This window comes from Hypomesus nipponensis, chromosome 17, assembly GCF_054491055.1.
Source record: "Hypomesus nipponensis isolate SF chromosome 17, ASM5449105v1, whole genome shotgun sequence".
NCBI lineage: Eukaryota > Metazoa > Chordata > Actinopteri > Osmeriformes > Osmeridae > Hypomesus > Hypomesus nipponensis.
In genome coordinates, this window is record NC_140377.1 from 1183949 (window position 1) to 1206123 (window position 22175).

The following is a 22175-nucleotide window of genomic DNA, read 5'->3' on the forward strand; positions in this document are numbered from 1 at the left end:
GTCTCTCTCTCCTCCTCTGTCTCTCTCCTCCTCTCTCTCTATCCTCCTCGTCTGTCTCTCTCCTCCTCCTCTGTCTCTCTCTCCTCCTCTGTCTCTCTCCTCCTCTCTCTCTATCCTCCTCCTCTGTCTCTCTCCTCCTCCTCTGTCTCTCTCCTCCTCTGTCTCTCTCCTCCTCTGTCTCTCTCCTCCTCTGTCTCTCTCCTCCTCCTCTGTCTCTCTCTCCTCCTCTGTCTCTCTCCTCCTCTGTCTCTCTCTCCTCCTCTGTCTCTCTCTCCTCCTCTGTCTCTCTCTCCTCCTCTGTATCTCTCCTCCTCCTCTGTTTCTCTCCTCCTCCTCTGTCTCTCTCCTCCTCCTCTGTCTCTCTCCTCCTCCTCTGTCTCTCTCTCCTCCTCTGTCTCTCTCCTCCTCCTCTGTCTCTCTCCTCCTCCTTTTCATTTCCTGTCTATCACATAACGTAAGCTAGTCTACAACGCTACCATGGCGCAGGACATAAGTATGGAAGCAAATCGATGACATCATGTTTTGAATTTTAAAAGGCATTGAACACATAATATAGAAATGTAAACGCCACCGAATGTGTTGGTTTGGAATTCCCCTCTTTAAAATTGAAATATTCATTTATTTCAATGTTAAAATCTAATCTGTGCTGTGCTGTACTTACACAATGTCAACATTCAGAGAAAAAAATTAAAGGTTCGGAAATTCAGGTTGCTCAAATTCGAACAGTAAAATTCACATCCCAAAAAATCAATACAAAAATTCTAGCTTCAGAAATTCAAAAAGAACAAAATCCAGGCTGCTAAAATTAAGAAATGGTGAAATTCAGGTTAAAAATATTGAACCAAAAAATTTGAGCCCAAAAAATTTGAGCCGAAAAATTTGAGCCAAACAATTGAGCCTGAATGCAATCGAACTATCTTACTTCCCTGAGAAGGGTCCAACTGCAGACCTCCTCAGGTCCCTCTCATCCAGGTGTAGCTGCAGGCAGTCAGACATGCAGACATGCAGGTCAGTCATGCAATCACAGGCAATTATTATTTTGATATTGGACAGTAATTACTACATGAAGCCCAGTAAAACCAAAACAGAAAAGACACTCAAACTCACACACCGGCAGACACATAGACAACCTCACACGCACACACACACACGCACACACACACACACAGAAAGAGACTGTGTGAGAAGGCCGTGGACTGGTTGGTCAGTTTGACCTGTATCATAATAAAGATGCCAAAAGGTTATGGGCAGTAATCTTAAAACCCCGGCCTGATTACAGGCTATTAATACACACACAGGTGCAGAGGAGCTACAGCCTGAACACACAGGATCCTACAGGGCCTGTCTGCCTGCCTGCCTGCCTGCCTGCCTGCCTGCCTGCCTGCCTGTCTGTCTGTCTGTCTGTCTGTCTGTCTGTCTGTCTGTCTGCCTGTCTGCCCCTCTTCCTGTCCGCCCCTCTTCCTGTCTGCCTGCCTGTCTGCCTGTCTGTCTGTCTATCTGTCTGTCTGCCCCTCTTCCTGTCTGCCCCTCTTCCTGTCTGCCCCTCTTTCTGTCTGCCTGCCTGTCTGTCTGTCTGCCCCTCTTCCTGTCCGCCCCTCTTCCTGTCTGTCTGTCTGCCTGTCTGTCTGCCCCTCTTCCTGTCCGCCCCTCTTCCTGTTTGTCTGTCTGCCTGTCTGTCTGCCCCTCTTCCTGTCTGCCCCTCTTCCTGTCTGCCCCTCTTCCTGTTTGTCTGTCTGCCTGTCTGTCTGCCCCTCTTCCTGTCTGCCCCTCTTCCTGTCTCATCCCCTCCATGAGGACACAGCAGAGTTAGGTTCAGCTGAGTTACACACCAGTCCAGTGTTCTACTCTGTTACATGTCAGTCTGCCCCCCCCCCCCCGGCTAACAGTTCCCTTATCATCAGCCTTCTGCATTTGTATGTATTTTCATGAATTTAAATAATGTATCTATACAGTATTGTTTCTCAGACAGTCTTCACAGACAGAGTGCAACAGTCCATGCACACACACATGCTTGTGGTCACACACATATAAAGAGACAGATATCTTGATCAGTTTTAGTAATGCTCTTCTGTTCCTCCCCCTCCTCCCTCCCTCCTCCCTCTCCCTCCTCCTCCACCTCCTCCCTCTCCTCCCACCCTTCTCTCCATCCTCTCCCTCCTCCTCCACCTCCTCCCCCTCCTCCCTCCCTCCTCTCCATCCTCCCCCTACTCCCCCCCTCCTCCCTCCACCTCCTCCCCCTTCTCCTCCTCCTCCTCTTCCTCCTCCTCTTCCTCCTCCTCCCCCCTCCTCCACCTCCTCCCCCTCCTCCTCCCCCTCCACCTCCTCCCCCTCCTCCTCTTCCTCCCCCTCCTCCTCTTCCTCCTCCTCCCCCTCCTCCCCCTCCTGAGGTTGTCATGAGCGCAGACATGTCCTCCCACCCTCCTATTCAGCTGGGCAGAGAGCTCTCCTCTGCTGTCGAACTCAGACAGGAAGACGGAGGGAACGTATGGCAGAGGAAGGTTTCCATAGTAACGACTAAATCTCCAGCTTCATGCTTTAGTCGCAGTATCACGTCTGGGACGCTGGTCACTTCACCAGTCTCAGTTTTTTTTTTACACGTCATCATTTAGTCGTGATATTGCTGTGAAATATTTAAGAAACTTGTACAGAGATAGTTTGTGTAACTGGCTGTTTAGAGAAACATCGACACTTTCGACTGGTGCTGGTTTAGGTAGTGATCTAACGGTCTAAAGTTTTATTTGAAAACATCTTAATTTTATTCCGGAGTAAACATGTTTATGTATCATCAACATCAGACAGCAACTTTGGAGACCACTACACAGTGGTTGATCTTATTAAAGGAATAGAAAAAAACTATATTAGGGCAGGGGTGTGCTTTGTGTGTGTGTTTCTGTGTATGAGAGTATGTATGTGTGAGAGTTTGTTTCTGTGTATGAGTGTGTGTGTGTGTTCCTGTGTATGTATGTGTTTGTGTGTGTGTGTGTGTGAGTGTGTGTGTGTGTGCTCAGAGCCTAACAGCCCTTGACAGAGAGGCTGACTGCATACACGCAGATAAGAGGTTGGAGAGCATCCTGGTGTGACTGTGTGTTTGTGTGTGGCTGTGTGTTTGTGTGTGGCTGTGTGTTTGTGTGTGTTTGTGTGTGTTTGTGTGTGGCTGTGTGTTTGTGTGTGGCTGTGTGTTTGTGTGTGTGGCTGTGTGTGGGTTTTTTACTGGGGCATTCTGTCCCTGTCGTGACGTTCACAGTTCTGAGCAGTTCAGAGTCTGAGGCTGCCGTTGGTGGTGTGGATATGGTTAGAGCCTGATCAGCTGTACTGCTGCATTAACATATTTATAACTTTGTTTTAATGAAGTTCTCTCACCACCTTCTACTAACTTTCTTCATCCATCTCTCTCATCTCCTCATCTCAATTAAAGAGTATAGAAGAACAATATAAGTTCTGTGTCTCAATTGTGTCCAACTCCTCTTCCTCATCTCCTCTTCCTCATCTCTTCTTCCTCATTTCTTCTTCCTCATCTCCTCTTCCTCATCTCCTCTTCCTCATCTCCTCTTCCTCATCTCCTCTTCCTCGTCTCTTCTTCCTCGTCTCTTCTTCCTCATCTCCTCTTCCTCATCTCCTCTTCCTCATCTCTTCTTCCTCATCTCTTCTTCCTCATCTCCTCTTCCTCATCTCCTCTTCCTCATCTCCTCTTCCTCATCTCTTCTTCCTCATCTCCTCTTCCTCATCTCTTCTTCCTCATCTCCTCTGTCAATTAATTCCACTCCTCTCTTTTCTATGTCTTAACCTCATCCTTCTTTCCTAAGTATCTCTGCATAGATAGATAGATAGATAGATAGATAGATAGATAGATAGATAGATAGATAGATAAATAGATAGATAAATAAATAGATAAATAGATAGATAGATAGATAGATAGATAGATAAATAGATAGATAGATAAATAGAAAAATAGATAGATAGGTTTAATCGAGGTCCTTATTGAATGTGAAATGCCACATTACTTGTCTTTTTCCACCTACACATGTAGAGAAGATACAGGCAGAGGGAGAGGACATAATCAAACTGACAGGCCTCTCTCCTCTTCCCCCTCCTTCCCTCCCCTCCTCCCTCTCTGCCTCCCTCCCTCTCTCTCCATCTCGAACCCACTCTCTCCGCACCAGCTCAGATTGACACAGCAGTTCCACAGCGCGGAGGAGAAAGACGCGAGGCTGGGGGATTACAGCGCGCAGCAGTCAGCCTGGAGCTAGCAGGAGGACAACAAGGATTACAAAGAAGGAACAAACTGTAGAGGAGAAACGTAAGCGTACGAGCGAAGACAAGGAGTCGTCAGAAACACCGGGAAGCAGGAAGTCGAGGGAGAGGAGCTCAGGTGTTCCCTGGTTCCTCCCAGAGGCTCGTTAGGTGGAGGGTGCTGGCTGACCACCTGGACAGGTGATGGTGCCGGCCTTCTGAGAGGAACTGTCTGGCCCACTGACACTCCCGGCTGCTGACCTGCGGGACACTCTCAGCACTGAACCACTTGTTTTCCAGGTGAGTTGCTCCTGGTTGACCCTCTATGTGATCCTGGAGAAGACCACTGGCCGGTGACAGGCTTGACCTTGGTTCAATCTCAGGTGAGCAGTTTAACTGAAATGGAGCCCCCGTGAAACATGGTTAATGATGACGTAATAAGGATTTTGTCTTGAAATGGTCTGTAAAGAGTTTGAAGATGTGCTGGGTTCTGTCAGAGGATAGGTTTGGGCAGTAGAGGTGCGGAGAAGAGGAGAGGGGAGGGGGAGGAAAGGAAGGGGGAGAGGACAAGTGGGGGAAAAGGGTAGGGGTAAAGAGAAGACAGAAGAGGATAGAAGAGAAGAGAAGGCCTTTACTAATGACTAAACCATGTTAATATCCTAGAAGCATGCAAAGTATGTCAACATCCCAGGGTTCTTGGACGATGTATACAATTTCAGCATTCCAGGGTTCTAGAACCATCCTAACCCTGTCCTGCAGCTAACCCTGCTGTGGGCTGTCTGGATCAGGACCAGTACAGCAGGGTAAAGGGTCGCGGTCTACAGATGATGTTTACCGGTAGCTCTTGTTTAGGCTAACGTGGAGCTGGACCTATGTGATGCACTCTGCCCTGTTAGAGGGCTGGTGGCACAGTGACTGATCAGTGCCCACTTGGATCAGCTTGGACCCAATTGGCTTTGTTTCTTTCTTTCTTTCTTTCTTTCTTTCTTTCTTTGTAACTGTCACATTCTATTTCTTAATGTCTCCCTTTCTTTCCATCTCTTTCAATCACTTTTCACGCACATTTTCTCTCTCTCTCTCTCTCTCTCTCTCTCTCTCTCTCTCTCTGTCTCTCGCTCTCTCTCTCTGTCTCTAAACTGATAACCAGGCCCTAGAAAAGGGGACAGAGCCCTCCAGTATGAATACGCAGTCTTGATTAGAGTGAGACCTGGAGAGAGAGACATTTCTCCAGAGGATTTTAGAACGTTCTTAGAATTTGTGACGCAACTCCACTTGATGTAGGTCGCTCCGTGTCTTAAGTGGACATAAAACATAAAGACTCATTTGTTGAGAAGTTCTGAGATAATGTAATGGACTGACTGAGTGAGGAGTGAGCAGAACGGTCGTCATGACTGCTTTGTAGACTTGTCTGGATAACATGAATAATTCCAAATAATAACCATGACAATGATCTCATTTAACCAAGATTGAAAACCCTCTCATCTAATCTTTTTCCCTCAACAAAAGACAGATAAGATCAACTAATATTTTTGTAAGCGACGATTTCAAACAGACCGGGTGAATCACGGTTTAGAGAGGCTTTTTATCACTCAATTATCTGTTGGTGATTAATCGGAACATCACACAAAACACTTTGTTTTATAGGTTTTATATAACACATCTCAACACCTTCTATTCTCCTCTCACAAGCAAAACTGTATTAGCAGTAATTGTTTGTTCCAGACAAAACATTGTCTCTACACAGGTAGAGATATAGATACGACAGATAATACAGGGAGAACACAATGACAGTAGTCTGCGTCAGCTCATCAGGTAATAACACCAGTGCATGGGCTGTGTACACCCAATCAACACCTTGGTCACCTCTCACAAACACAACTTTATTAGCAGTTGTTTTTCCAGTTTTCTTCTCCATTACTTAGACAGGATTATGAATGATTCCACTTCAATCACACTCAGCCTTAGAGAACCCCGTGCTTGTATTCAGCATCACCCGAGCCCGCTAACTCATACAGCTTTAACAGCTGTACTGTATAGGAAGTGATAACCAGAGATCAGTTCCTTACGTGTTTGAGGATACACAGCCTGTCCACATCCTAATCCCACTCTAAAGTATCCCCCCTCTCCTCCCATCTTCCATCCCTCCCCTCTCCTCCCATCTTCCATCCCTCCCCTCTCCTCCCATCTTCCATCCCTCCCCTCTCCTCCCATCTTCCATCCCTCCCCTCTCCTCCCATCTTCCATCCCTCCCCTCTCCTCCCATCTTCCATCCCTCCCCTCTCCTCCCATCTTCCTTCCCTCCCCTCTCCTTCCGTCTGAGATTAGCATGCGTGACATCTAAGTGAGGCTGTGGGATTAAAGAGACATAGCCCTCCAGACCTGTCATATCACTGTGAGAGACCAGAGATTAGGAGAATAATAATCTGCAATTTATGGGATTAGGAGTTATAACAATACACTCAAGAGATGCAGTAAAGAAAATGTATCATTTTAAAAGATGTACAGACAAATATGGGACACGCATGAATATGTGCACATGCATGTATAAACATGGACACTGGCAGACATGGGAGTACATACACACATACACACAAACACACAAACACACAAACACACAAACACACACTCCTGGGGGATTAAGTGTGTCACTGTTGTGTAACAAAGGTTCATCAGATTCTTTGTGCAGACATTCTTTTTTCAGAACCTGTTCTATAACCACAGGATTACATGGTTCTCTCTCTCATTGTCTCACTGCTGCTCTATGGGAGGTAGCCTGGTACTGCAGCCTGGTTATTGCAGCCTGGTTACTGCAGCCTGGTTACTGCAGCCTGGTTAGTGCAGCCTGGTAATTGCAGCCTGGTTATTGCAGCCTGGTTATTGCAGCCTGGTTACTGCAGCCTGGTTACTGCAGCCTGGTTATTGCAGCCTGGTTATTGCAGCCTGGTTACTGCAGCCTGGTTATTGCAGCCTGGTTACTGCAACCTGGTTAGTGCAGCCTGGTTATTGCAGCCTGGTTATTGCAGCCTGGTTACTGCAGCCTGGTTATTGCAGTGATTCAAGAGGTTTGCAGTGGCCATGCTTCTGCCCTAACCCTTGAAACATACTGCCAATGAACACATTCCTCATGGTGTAATGGTCGACTTTAGAGTTCCCAAGAGAGACATTGCTGGTTCAAAAAACTGACTGTGAAATATTCCTAGTTTAGTTTGGTGGCAAAGGTAGACTATGTGAGAGTTGTGGTGAGACACTCTGCCAGACCCTGTTACATCTCAACCACAGCCCCCCTCTCCTGCTCTCAGTCTTACTCATTCCCTCTGCTCTCCCTCTCCCTTACATCACACACTCTCACCTCCACAACGCTCAGCAACAGGAGGTGGGTTCCTATGGAAACCACTCTGCTTTAGTTACCAACGTTCCGTGGCTAACCTGAGAGTCTCCTGAAACTGATGATGATGACGGGTGTCTTCATCAGGCTGCTTAGGTGTTCAGCACCCAGCCTCCTGGCATGTCGGGTCTTTGGGGCATTCATGAACAGGCTGTGATCTGGGACCCTGGTGGTGGGGGGGGGGGGGGGGCGATCACATGACAGCCATTAAGAATGAGTGAGGCAAGAACCACATGCTTTACTTTGGACTGGTACTGTACTGTAACAGGTGTAACTATGGCAACGGCACTGATTGCAGTGAGATTGCACTCACTTTAGAAAAGTTTCATCCAGGGAAAACAGACAGGAAGTCACAAAGCATGTGACCTTTTCTCTCCTCCAATAAGAACCTCCCACGCAATTGATAGGGCTGTTAGAAAGGTTAAGGAAACTGAAAAAATCAAAGGAGAGAGATGAGGAACATCTGGAAGGAGATAAATGAAGTAAAACAGAGGGATGGAAGGAGACACCATGTGTCGATGACTCTGGTCCAGAGGATGGTGGAGACTTCAGTGGAGATCTTTAGGGACAAAGATGGTGTCTGTAGTGGAGAGAGGTGACTGATCATGGCTACCAAGGAAGCCATGGTGTACAGTTGACTGATGAGGACAACAATAGTGACTATGCTGTAGAATATGTGACTAAGCTAAATGCCAGAGCTGGTAAATCTGTTCCCTGTCTGATTGTTGAAGCTGTTGTAAAAGTTCAGACATTCGACCACGGTTTGACTTGAACCTTGTTGCTCACCACTGTCGTCGTCATCAAGGTCACAATCATTTTATTATTTATGTTCAATAAGATGTAAGCTGGGGGGATGTTGTAAACCAAATTACTACTACTATCTTGGTCTTGGAGGGCTAAATTATTAGGACAAGCGGTATTTTGGTGCAGGGATTATGAGAGGGGTTTTACTTAATATTTGGAGGATTCAGTAATCCTGAAGCATGTTGGGGAGGTTGCGTGATCAACAGGACATTCAGGGGATCATCATGGAACCAGGTTGCGTGATCAACAGGACATTCAGGGGATCATCATGGAACCAGGTTGGGTGATCAACAGGACATTCAGGGGATCATCATGGAACCAGGTTGCGTGATCAACAGGACATTCAGGGGATCATCATGGAACCAGGTTGGGTGATCAACAGGACATTCAGGGGATCATCATGGAACCAGGTTGCGTGATCAACAGGACATTCAGGGGATCATCATGGAACCAGGTTGGGTGATCAACAGGACATTCAGGGGATCATCATGGAACCAGGTTGGGTGATCAACAGGACATTCAGGGGATCATCATGGAACCAGGTTGTTGTGCGTCTCTGTTTCTGGGTCTTAGTTGAACGAGTGAATCAGTCTGTGTTTCCAGTTCTATTGATGATGTCACCTAGGGAAGTCATGAGAGGAGGAGGAACCCAGGGTCCTGATTACTAAACTGTCATCATCTTACCTCCCTATAAAGACTTTGTATTCCCACACATATGGACACACACATACTATGCACACATCTGACCCCCCACCCCCCAGCCCCCACCTAATGATACGAATACAGCCTTATCTCTTCCTCTCTTTTTCTCTCTTTTTCTAAAATGTTTTCTCTCTCTCTCTCTCTGTCTCTCTCTCTCTCTGTCTCTCTCTCTCTCTTTCTCACTCTCTCTCTCTCTCTTTCTCACTCTCTCTCTCTCTCTCTCTCTCTCTCTCTCTCTCTCTCTCTCTCTCTCTCTCTGTCTGTCGTGATTCCTGTAGTTGATGCTGTTTGTGGGCACGTTGACTGTTGTCATGCCGATACCTAATCTTTGGGAGTAGACCACTTTCCGGGGCGGAGTCCGGCCTTCCACCCAATCACAGACCTGCTGCTGACCACCTGATGATAGTGCTGCCATGGGAACAAATCGGGCTAACAGGTGAGCAGGAAGGAAACACACCTGGAGCACGGTCAGAGTTGCCAACCTCAGGAGGTGTGTGTGAACAGTGCTTTCTTTCTTTAAGAAAAACACAGCAGAGAGACAGAAACTGTAAGGTTGATAGAGAGGGGAAGACACGCAGGAAAATTACCCTGGGCTGGATTCGAACCCGGGCCCCTGCAGTAAGGCTGTGCCTACATGATAAGATATTCGACACCAAAGACTTTCAAAGACTTTTCATGTAATAGATTTGTTTTCTTGACCCAGGTGCATAGTCTCCTTGTCAGTGGTTACACTGTTTTTGTAATCGGCCAATCAAGCCTGTTCCTATCGATGCGTTCCAGTTACCATGGACTGCTTGAGATACTCAGCTCAGGTGTAATCCTGGGGTATAAACCCATGTTGACCGCAATCTCCCATAGCAGCTAAACTGACCTCACCTTCGCAGGTAATCCTCATCAGAGGATACCCAGGTATACAGCAGGTTAGTCTGATCAATTCGAACAGGTAACCCCAGGTGAGGTCAAAGTGATTGTGGGAAAGTGACAAGAAATGAAGTCACTGCACGGTTGTTGCTTCATTCAGGATATGGGTCTTGGTGGGCTTCATGTATCGCTCACTGGTTCTGTATTAGAGGGGTGTGTTACTGAGGTACCTGAGACTTTATCTCTCAATCTCTTCCTGTGTGTGTGTGCAGTCATGAGCTATGCATAGCTACTTTGCACCCTGGAAAGTACAAAGGGTGCCGAGATTATAGCCTGTCTATGATATAACCTCTCTTGGTTTTCTATCTCTCTCTATATATGTTCCCTGCAGGGTAGTAGACCTTCTGACACTTCACATTTCATTCGATGACAATTAACTACACATATTTTAATAACTTCAAACCATTTATTTTATTGGTGACAGCTTACGTAGGTAAATGCTTTGTGTAATGTGAAAGCCAATATCAGTTTCCGTATTCTTAGTGTTTCCATATTAACGTTGATGCTCATTGTGTTGCTCAGATACAGCATCGTTTCAGCAGACGAGGAGGGCTTGAAGATCTCCAGGCTGGGGCTCCACAACGGCCACGGCTCCCCCAGCCGGCAGCTGCGTTCCTCGGCCTCGACCGAGGAGGGCCGGGGCTCCTCGCCGTCCGGCTCCAGGGCACCCGGGATGAACAGCTACAACGGCAAGGTGTCGACCACGGGCTCCAGCCAGCTGCGGAGCCGCTTCGTGAAGAAGAATGGCCACTGCAACATTGTGTTCTCCAACATGGAGGACAAGGGCCAGCGCTACCTGTCCGACATCTTCACCACCTGCGTGGATACCCGCTGGAGGTATCTGCTTCTCCTCTTCTGCTCCACCTTCCTGGTCTCCTGGCTCTTCTTCGGGATCATCTTCTACAGCGTGTCCTTGGTCCATGGGGACTTCGACGAGCACCCAGGGGCAGGGACTGTCCCCGGGGTGGGTGGAGGTGTGGGAGGAGGGGGTGCCGGGGACGGCAAGGTGGGGCAGAGACCCTGGCAGCCCTGCCTCCTCCACGTCCAGGGGTTTGTGGGAGCGTTCCTGTTCTCCATCGAGACCCAGACCACCATCGGCTACGGGTGGCGCTGCGTGACCGAGGAGTGCCCCGTCGCCGTGGCGACAGTAGTGGTCCAGTCCATCGTGGGGTGCATCATCGACTCTTTCATGATCGGAACCATCATGGCCAAGATGGCGCGACCCAAGAAGAGGAACCAGACGTTGATGTTCTCTAAGAACGCCGTGATCGCCATGCGGGATGGGAAGCTGTGCCTGATGTGGCGTGTTGGGAACCTCCGCAAGAGCCACATCGTGGAGGCTCACGTCCGCGCCCAGCTCATACGGCCCTACACCACGGCAGAGGGGGAGTTCATCCCCCTGGAGCAGATGGACCTGAACGTGGGCTACGACGAGGGCATAGACCGCCTCTTCCTGGTGTCGCCGCTGATCATCGTCCACGAGATCGATGAGGACAGCCCCCTGTACACCCTGAGCCGGGCGGAGCTGGAGACAGACAACTTTGAGGTGGTGGTGATACTGGAGGGCATGGTGGAGGCCACGGCCATGACCACCCAGACGCGCAGCTCCTACCTGTCCAGGGAGATCCTCTGGGGCCACAGGTTCGAGCCGGTCATCTTCGAGGACCACGACCGCTACCAGGTGGACTACGGCCGTTTCCACAAGACCTACGAGGTGTCGTCCACGCCGCCCTGCAGCGCCAAGGAGCTGGATGAGGCCGCCGGCCGTCGCCCCCCCAGCGCCTCGCCATCCGTTTCTAGAACGATCCAGAGCTCCTGCCCCCGCTCGCCCAGCGCCTTCTGCTACGAGAACGAGGTGGCGCTGAGCGCAGGAGAGGACGACGAGGACGAGCTGTTTGAGCCGGCGGGGGAGAGGCAGAAGGAGGACGAGAGGAGGAGTTCGGTCACGGTGGATTTCAAAAGGATGTTCCAGGACACGCCCACTGTGACGTCCGGCAGCAACATGCTGTGTGTTCTAGACATGGACAATCAGATGGAGTTTGACATGTTACAGACTACCCTCCCTCTCGACCCGCTCACATACAAGAGTGAGTCTGAAATCTGAGAGGGAGGCGTGGAGACACACTCCCCTCTCCTCCTGTCTCTTAGCTTGCCTCTCCAGAGGTCTGGATGAGGGCTCGTTCCTGTCTTTGTTAGTTGAACACAGATCCAACCCCTTTTGCGCCTTGCCGACCTCCATTTGTTTTTGGACTCGAGCCCGTGTACTCCTGTTGCTTCTCCTTCGCTGGGAAATGGTTTGACATGAAATGGTTTGATTCTCCATGACATGCGGAACACAGGGTTGGGTCCAGGCCAGTTGCGAGAGTGGACAGTTGAAACTGGGTGGACTGAAGAGGGCCTCGTACAGGTGAACACAGACAGACCAAAGAATGTGAGACCATTATGGTGCAGTCTACATCTGAACTACAAACTCCTCATATGGACTACAAACCCAGTCAAATGAATTTGGAGAGATTAAGATCATCTTAATGGGGAGATTAGAGAGTGTGTTACTGAGTAAACAGGCTGAGAATAACTTTATACTTTAGGAGAACGACCAAAGGAGGGAAAACAAGACGTGTGTAGCAGATGGACCAAATGAATATCCTAAAAACAATCGAGTCACGTTTCAGACACAATCTAATACCTAGAAGGTGACATTGTACAGATAGTACAGATTCCTATTTTCTTTGTAGAATGTTTTGTTTTGAACATTTCATTTGTGATCTCATAATTCATTTTTTTCCGTCTGAATTTTAGAAATATTTGGTGAAAGCAATAAGAGTGACGTGAAGAATGTCTCTTCCTTTTTGAAGAGGGGAGAATACGGAGGCCTGAAGAGTTCAAAGTAAGCTTGAATATTGTGTGAATGAAAGAAAATATTGGCTTTTGTTTCTAATTCTTTCTAACTGTGGGTCGTGCCAGTAGATGGCAGCAGTTCATTTTAAACATAGCTGCACTCAGCTTTAAAAAATATATTGAAATGTATCGCACATCAAGTTTTTATTCAACTTTAGTTATCATAAAACATTAGTATTAATATTAGTCCAAATTGAGGAAATTAATATACACCAATATCAAAAGACCTCACTTTAGTGGAATGTGCCCAATATTCTGAGTTATATTTACCTTTGTACAGCATGCAAACAATCCTGTTTATAGTGTTGCTCATGAATCACGACTATATTAATATACTTTTCTTCTTACTGTGCAATATACCACAAAAGCAATCACAGAAACATAATCTGTAGAATAGAAGAAGGTAAGGGAAATGCTTTCCTGAAGCCGAGATGATTTCATTAGCATGGTGTACTCCAAAGAGGGCATTTTGAGTTGCATGTTGATTGTAGCAATAACGTTTTTTTTTTTTTCATGAAAGCCCTAATCTATTTCCTGGTGTCATTAACAAGCGTTCTCTTGTTTATAAATTAAAGTGTTGGCGGTGACACAATCACAGACCTAAACAAATACACAATTTGGAAACAGAGCTCTTTAGGACGTGACAACTCATTTGGTTTGATTTATGAGAGACTGTCTGCCTCAGCTTGTGTGTTTGTCTCTCTCTGGATGTACTTGGTTTCACTCCTCAAATAGTTCTGAGAATAATAAGATGATAAGTTCAAAACAAACTAATTCTCTTAGACAGATCTAATGCCTTTAGGCAGGTGACAGTAAAACACAGGTAAGGTTTACCTGGAGGAATGTCATAGCTATGAAAATGCAACAAAAAAAAAAGTCAACTGGGAGATTTCAATTTTGTGTGAAACTTTTCAAAATAGTTACCCCCCAGTCCAGATACCCACACCACCCGAACATGTTGCACTCCTGTTCGGGTTAGTTGGTAGTTTGTTAGTTCATGTAGTGTTTGTCCCTTATGTTCCCTGCTCCCAGGTAGCGACTCAGTGAGCTTGTCTCTGGTGTTCAAACCTGCTCATGGGCTTTGCATGACTTTTGATATTTTATTTTTCATTGTTGAATTTCTCGAGGCACTTAAAATTGCATGTGTGTGTGTGTGTGTGTGTGTGTATGTACGAGCCTAATATATGTGTGTGTATGTGTGTGTGTGTGCGCATGTGTGTGTGTCACTGTGCATGCACCTGAATGCTAAGCTCTTTCAGTAATAATTGCTTTATAAATCAAATTTTCGTATTAATTAAAAAAATTGCACAATTCCATAACTCAGCTTAACGTCAGAAATATTATGAACAGCGCAACATTTTATTTAATTTGACACATGGACAAAGATGTAAATAATATGCAACTTGCACTTTATATTTTATTATTTCATATATAGCATTCAGTCAAAGATGGGGAAGATTTTTCAAAAGTTTAATGACTGAATATATGACTTCATTTATGAATCGATTAATTTCTGAATAGACTAACTGCTATAGACCTACATTTTGTATTATGTAACTATTTGCACTCTGTTTTCCTGGAGTATTATTCTTCTTATCACTGCTGTTCAGTCTTCCAGCTTGCACTACTGCTGTATTTTGTGAACTTCAAATCTCCAGTCTCAAACCACGTCGGAGAAAACAACCAAGCAGGCTCAGACAGGCTGTAGCCTGACCCTAACGCAAGCCCCTACAGATAGAGTATTAATACTTAATAAGCACTTTACTCCTTGTGTAAACCTTTTGATGTTCAAAATAAATATTTATATTGTATATTCTTTTGTGGTCTCTGTATGTCTTATTTTAATACTTTTTTTTTTTTACCATACATGTCTAATTAATTATACTTTTTTTAAAGATGCTATTATCCAAAGTGGCATATAACTAGGGCCTATACACATAATCTATGATATCATATTAGCCTGTGAAACGTTTGATACTGGTCTGGTCAGTCATGATCCTCCACAGTAATGGAAGACATCATCGCAGCTCCAGAAGTAACTGACCTCGTTTTTTGATCGACCTCCTGGTGATTATTAGTCAGGTGTGCTGGATTAAGAAGGGAGTGACCAGCGACCAGCGACAGGTCGTTAGTGACGTTAGCTCCGCAGCTCTGACGGTAGACGAAGAAAAAAAAAGCAGTGAGCAGGATTGGTTCAAACTCTATTTTATGAATGTGTGAAGATAGCCATGTACCAAACTTCCCAGATTTCTCTTGTGCCAAACTTATACCAAGCACGTTAGATATTTTTGGTGCACATTTCTAAAATCATGGTGACTGTATGGTATGGAAAAGATAGGATTTAATATATAATTCAAGGTATGCTGGATACAGTAGAAAGGCACAAATATTATCATTTGAAATTATGTTTTCTCCCAACACATAACACATTTGGAGAGACAGCAGTTTTCCTATCTGGCCACTAGGTGGCCATGTGGCTTGTTTCACCCCTCTGTTTTACCCTACAGAAGGTTGAGGCCGTGGTCCCTCTGGTGGTGAATAATTAATTCCTGTGTCCAGTCCAATTACAGGAAGCTCAACTCAACTGCTAATCAGGAATTTATTATAAAACACATAAATGAACATTGCTCTGAGGGTCTGAGGACGGTCTGAGGACGGTCTGAGGACGTTCTGAGGACGCTCAGAGGAGGGTCTCCAGGCCTTCAGAGCTGGGTAAGTGGGCAGATCACTCTGTCACATCCATACTGAAACATGCTACAGACACACCCAGGCACATGGCCAGGGCTAGCGGCCACGTCTGTCTTTGAAGTCTCGCTCAGTGCTCGGCAGTCACAGCCAATCATCTCTGTGTCTGGGCTTCAGCAGTGGAACACGCTAGGTCCTTCTGAATGTGACTGTCACTGTCCCGGGAGTTTCCTTCTAGAGGAAAATGGTCTACAGGACATTAGCTTAGTTAGCATTAGCTTGTGTCTCAGTTAGCCTCCACAGCAGCTGTTTGGCACATTCTTCCCAGTAATCGAATAATTCAATCATTCCTCTCTCCCGATTTTAATCAAGTTAAAATCCGAATTTTCTCTTACTAATGAGCTATTTCCCCTCGATGCACCACTCATCCTTTTTTTCCTCCCCTCCGTCCGTCCGTCCCTCTCTTTATCCTCAACTCTACCGATTCCCATCAGCCTCTGGTGACACCGTGACAGGTTCAGTCAAAATGGCCGCCGTGTCAGCCCTGCTGACACCCTGGGGGGTTCACAGCTGGTGCCCCTGGAGAAGATGAAAGACGAGTGCAGGGCAGGAAGTGGAGAAGGTGAAGAAGGAGGGGGGAGCAGGGGGAGGGTCCCCTTGTGTTGTATGGCTCTAAGCCCTGAGGCTATTTGGGACATTTTTTGTGTGTGTACGTGTGTGTGTACGTGTGTGTTCGTGTGCAAATATGCTTACTGTACACTTGTGTGTGTGTGTGTGTGTCGGGTGGTGAGGCTGGCTGATGGTGGGTGCTGCACCATGGTAGCTGTCAGTGTGATTTGGGGGCCTGTTACTGACTCCATTGTGCATTGTCTCCAGAGTGACCCGGACCTCCACAGAGGCCCCTTGTCTTGCCTCACTTCAACCAGCCAGTTAGCATGCTAATTACAAGATGTGTCTTCTGTCTCCTTCCATCATCCCCCTCTCTTCCTCTCCTTCCGGATTCTCCTCATCACTCCCTTCCGCATTTCCAATTTTTCTTTTCAGTTTTCCGTCACCCTTAACCCACCTCTGTGCACTGGGCCTGTGTCTAGCTCCTTCCTGTTATCCTCCTTCCATCTCCTCTTTCTACCCCTTCATTTTCATCCCTCTCTCTGTTCTCTCTGTTCTCTGAGCCTTTGTGGAACGCCCCAGTCAATCACCAGCTGCTCTCTAACATCAAACAAGCCTAACCTTGGAAATCCCTCCCAACTGGTACTTCCTTCAAGTCAGAATCACAAACTAGTTTTGTGCTCAAGTAAGTTTACACAGACCAAGTATTTGCTTGGTCTGATGGTACTTAACAATAAACATGTAGTGATAAAAATAAACATATTGTGATAGAATTTCATGTTCCTCTCTCTCTCTCTCTCTCTCTGGGCTGCCTCAATCACACCTCCTCTCCTCCATCTGCCTCTTTCAATAATGTAATGTAATCATTTAACAGACGCTTTTACCCAAATCGACTCGAGGGGATTTGAACCTTGATCTGCAGTCAAATGCTCTACCACTGAGCCATGGCCTCATGCTTGCTGTACAAAACACTGCGATCACCCCTCAGGGAATCACTGCAATGTGATTGATAACAAATACCCAACGTCGTAGCAACACATTTCTCCTCTCGGCTGTGCAGTAGGACAAGGAGGACATTGTTGTGTGACTCTAACTCTTCTTTCACGTCGCTGACACACTGATGTCATTCTGCACTGTGGACTCAGCGAGTGCCCGTCTGTGTGGAGGTAATAGCATTACCAACACTGTGGCAATGACAACCTCCTTCACTCACAATCACACAGTTCACTGTCAGCAAAATGAAAACGCACTCTTAACAGGTTTGCACTGTGTTCTGTGGGGAGCAGCCACGATCGACTGCAGGTATGACGGAGCATGGCCACATCCGTTACATACCGTCACATGGGCAGGATGTGCATGTCAGTGTTGGAGTGTGATGTTCTGTGACACGTGTGTGTGTGAGCGTGTGTGTGTGAGCGTGCTAGTAAATTTCACATTACATGTACAGTTTGTGCACCTGTGCTGCTCTGTATATCTGTGTGCTTTGCGTGTGTGTGTGTTCTGTGTGTGTGTGTGCTCTGTGTGTGTGCTCTGTGTGTGTTTGTGTGTGTGTGTGTGTGCATGTTGGTAGCTGTGCAGCACAGCAGCTGTGGGGCTGCCTGACTCACATGGATGGAGGGGGGAGGAGGGGAGGCTGGGGGGTGCACAACTCCCCATCTCCCTCTCCCCTTTCATCTCCCTCTCCCAGCCTCCAACAACAAACCCTTTCATTCGGGCATCTCCACGGCCGCCCTCGGACCCCCTGAGGCCCCCACCCTTTCACGCTGCTTAATTCAATGTTCCGAGAAAAACTCCTGATTGGAAAGTGACTCCCTCTCTCTCTCTCCCCCTCTCTCTCCCCCTATCTCTATCTCTCTCTCCTCTCTCTCTCCCCCTCTCTCTATCTCTCTTCTCCTCTCTCTCTCCCCCTCTCCCTTCCCACCCACCACCATCACTGTCTCTCTGCTCTTTCCTCTTTTCCCTTTTTGATCCTTCCATCCAAACAACATCTGTTTAGTAAAGAAAAAGGAACAGGAAGTGAAACGATCATCTCCAATGCAGCGGTCTTGAGATGTCATCGGAGAACCTGGGTATGTGAAAACAGAGTGAAGGCACGGAGGAAGAGGAGGAGGAGGAAAAGGAAGAGGAGGAAGAGGAGGAGGAGGAGGTGGGGAAGATAATATGGAATACCGAAATACATGGAGGAGGGGAGGAGGGAGTAAGAGGGTGTCCTACAGGCCCTGTGAATTTGAAACACTGATTATGTCAAATAAAAGGGGAGCAGAAGAATGAAGAAGGGAATCAATTTGGAGAGATGAAAAGTGATTTGTCATGCCTTCTCTTCTCACCTCACTCAGTTTTCTTCCCGTGAATCACATAGACCCCAAACTCCTTTTCTTCCTCAACTGAATTTTAGCCACAAGGTGCCTGTTCTGTGGTCTCTACACGACAGAATGTGGCAATTATCAGAGTACAAACTGGAATTTTGTATAACAGTTTAACATATATAACTGTTGCCGTTAAAACGATATTTTCCCTCGTTGCGGCTACAGGCCAACAAAACTTTGGATTTCTCCCTTTGAGAAACTCGCCGACTAGGCATCTACAACAGCGGACTTTTATGCACATTAAGTCTTAAGTAATAGGAGGTAAACGACAGATAAGAACGACCCATAGTTATCCATCTTCGCCTAACTAGCGCAATACCGGCCTCCCTAAATGACGTGTTTAATCTATGATCAATGAAGTCAAAACGTCACATCGCGCTGCGCACCATTGTCGCGCGCGCCGGGCACCGGCATCAAAGTTTAATTACCGTGCCCCGAGGCGTGTTCATCATATGAGGTCGCGAGGATCCCAGCTGGCAGCATGGGGTCAATTACTGTAGACATGTGAGACTTGAAGGTCTCTTTCCCACAAAGCCTTCCAATGCTGAAAAACATCCAGATATAGACCAGATATATGAACTGTATAACTAGCAGTTTTCAGTCATGCAGATTATTCGACACTGTTTCCAGCCTGAACCTAGACAGCAACATTGCCACAAAGACCCTCTTGTTCGTTCCCATCTTGAATTCTGGAACGTCATTTTCTGCATTTTACTGCAAATGACTAAATCTGCACATCCCTCGCCTTCCATTCCACTCAATTACCATTCTTGAAGTTCTCCCCTCCTCTGTCCAAGGCTTCTGTCATGCATAAAGCTGCTACTGCTTTTTTGAAACACTCACCCGCACACAGACTCGCGCACACAAACACACACACTCACGTACACACACATTAGCACAAACACACTTGGACGCGCACACAAGCACTTGCATGCAAACATACACATAATACACATGCACGCACATACAAACACACACACAAACAAACACACACACACAAGGTGACACTGGGAGATGGAGATAGTGGTGACAGGCTCTTAAGGTATTTTGCTCCAGGGGATAGAAAGTGACTGGCTGAGAAACACACAAGGCACCATTGAATCCTCTCTCTCTCTCTTTCTCTGTCTCTCTCTATTCTCTCTCTCTCTCCCTCCCTCTCTCTATTCTCTCTCTCTCTATCTTTTTATCACTGTTTCCCTCTCTCTCTTTGTCTCTTCCTCTCTCACCTTGTCATCTTTATCTCTCTATTTGGTCCTGTTTCTCTCTGCTTCCATCTCTCCTTTTCTCTCACGGCTGCAGCGTGCAGGGCAAGTGTGTTAACACGGAGGGATGCCAACTGACACTGATGGAGGTATCACAAGGTACAAGCCACAAGGCTTACATTTCACAAGAGAGTTAAACTTAAATTCCAATAATCTTTTTGAATAGGTCCACCATCAGATGCAGCCTGATATAAGCCATAGGAGTGGGGGACAACAGTTAGAACCCCAACCAGGTGTTCCACGACTGGGTTCTCCAAACAGGTAAATGGAAGATTACTGAATACCTGGGGAGATCAGCCAGGTAACCAAACTCTCTCCTTTTTACCCCACAAACCCCCCTATCCATTTCCTTTAGATGTTCCTCTCACACAATTGGAGTAACTAGATTCTTTCCTTTGGCCGGCCAGTGTAGATATAAACCCAGACACACAATGGCCCATTCATGGAGGGTGCAATGTCTTGACCCCCCCCTCCCTCCATCCTTCCATCTCTCCTTCCCTCCATCATCCAAGCCCTCTGGCATCCCCCCATCTATTTCGGCTCCTCTCTCCAACTACCCCCCCCCCCCCCCCGCCAGCCCCACATCTACTCCCCAGCTGCATTGGAACCTCGTCCAAGTTCTACCCCCACCATTTGCGGTCCCACCCCCTGACCTCCACTATCCACTACCACCGAGCACATGTACCCCCCCCGCCCCCCGCCCCCACGCCTCCGTCCCCAATCCAGTACCAGTCACCGCGAAGGAGAAGAAGCAAAAAGAAATAAGGGAAAAAAAGAATAGGAAATTCAGCAGTAGGAACACAAAGACAGGATTCATTGGTAGCCACAGACACTCACGTGGGGGACCCATTTAAGTGTTGCGCAGCTGCATTGATTTATTAAAAAACAAAGGGTGGAAAGAAAAGATGCTCTCGTGGAACGTTGAGTTAGTTTCATTAACTGCATGCTTTGAAGATCCAGAGACTTTTTAATTTGGGAGGATTTAATCATTGTTACTAATAGCCAGCAAGTTCTGAAAAAGTATAGTGATGTTGTCATTAGTCAATCAAAGACAGGGCTGTTTACACTGGGAATAGTCCTGCTGTACAGCACCTGTTAGACCTAACACCTGTGCAGGTGCACCAGGGAGAGAGACAGAGAGTAGCTGGGGGGTTTTAATATGTAAAAAGAGAGAGAGAACGAGAGAGAGAGAGAACGAGAGAGACAGAGAGAGAGACAGAGAGAGAGAGAGACAGAGAGAGAGAGAGAGAGAGAGAGAGAGAGAGAGAGAGAGAGAGAGAGAGAGAAAGAGAAAGAGAGAAAAGAGAGAAAAGAGAGAAAAGAGAGAAAAGAGAGAGCGAGCATGTTATCAATAGGGGGTAATGCTATGGTAGATACTGGCTGTCTGATGAATTCCTATTGGAGGGTTCAGGATCAGTGTGATGGATGGAACAGTTCTGTCCATCCCACCACATACCATGACATCACCAGCTACATTGAGGTCAGGCATTAGGGAGCACTGACCTCTCTCTCCCTTTCTCTCTGTGGCTCTTTATCTCTCTCTCTCTTCTCTCTCTCTCTCTCTTCTTTCTCTCTCTCTCTCTCTTAGTTTGAGACGCATAAAGTGAAGTTAATTCTCACTGCCCCCCCTCTCTTTTCTTGTCTCTTGTTTGCTGCCTCTCTCTTCCTCTGTTTTTCTATTTCTTCTGGTCTCTCTCTCTCCCTGCCCTCCCTGCTCTCTCTCTCTGATGTCCCCTCTAAAGACAGAATGCAGGATTTCTCCAGGAATGTGTGCCTGACCCAGCGAAGACCTATTCCTGTTCCACAGAAACATCCCTCCCCCCCCCCCTTCCTCACTCCTCTTCATCTAAACTTTCTCTGCCTTTCTGTTGACCAGGCCTCCTCTCTGTCTCTCTTTTTCTGTATCTCCCTTTCTCTCCCTCACTCTCTCACTCTCTCTATTTCTCACACATTCACACACACACAATTAATATTAAGTGCAATTAATCTACCATCTTTTTTAACTGATAAGTATAACTCCTATATTTTCTCCATCTGGTGACGAGTGAATCTGTGTAAAAGCTTCATAACCGGAGTTATAGGCTAGTTTTCCACATCTACGTAAACTGCCGTCGCAACCGCTAACGCTGCTTCCGTCAGATTCACAGACGTGAACAGAGTTTGACGTCAGGAAGACGTCTTCCTGTAGACTGTAGAAGTCAAAAGGCCGTTTAGCCCTCTCTGATTTAACCTTTTACCCCTAGTCAGGTCACGAGCTCTGCCCCAGAGTCCTATAACTGTGCACCTCACGGTCTCGCGCCACTACAACACAAC

At 46.9% G+C, this 22175-nt stretch overlaps 1 protein-coding gene across 1 annotated transcript; it reads left to right on the forward strand.

The window, feature by feature from the left end:
- Window positions 1–10571: 10571 nt before the first annotated feature.
- Window positions 10572–12146, forward strand: kcnj4 (potassium inwardly rectifying channel subfamily J member 4). Its single transcript, XM_084677905.1, has one exon. The coding sequence runs from the start codon at window positions 10716–10718 to the stop codon at window positions 12144–12146; it is 1431 nt and encodes a 476-aa protein (XP_084534031.1). The 5' UTR covers window positions 10572–10715.
- Window positions 12147–22175: the final 10029 nt, after the last annotated feature.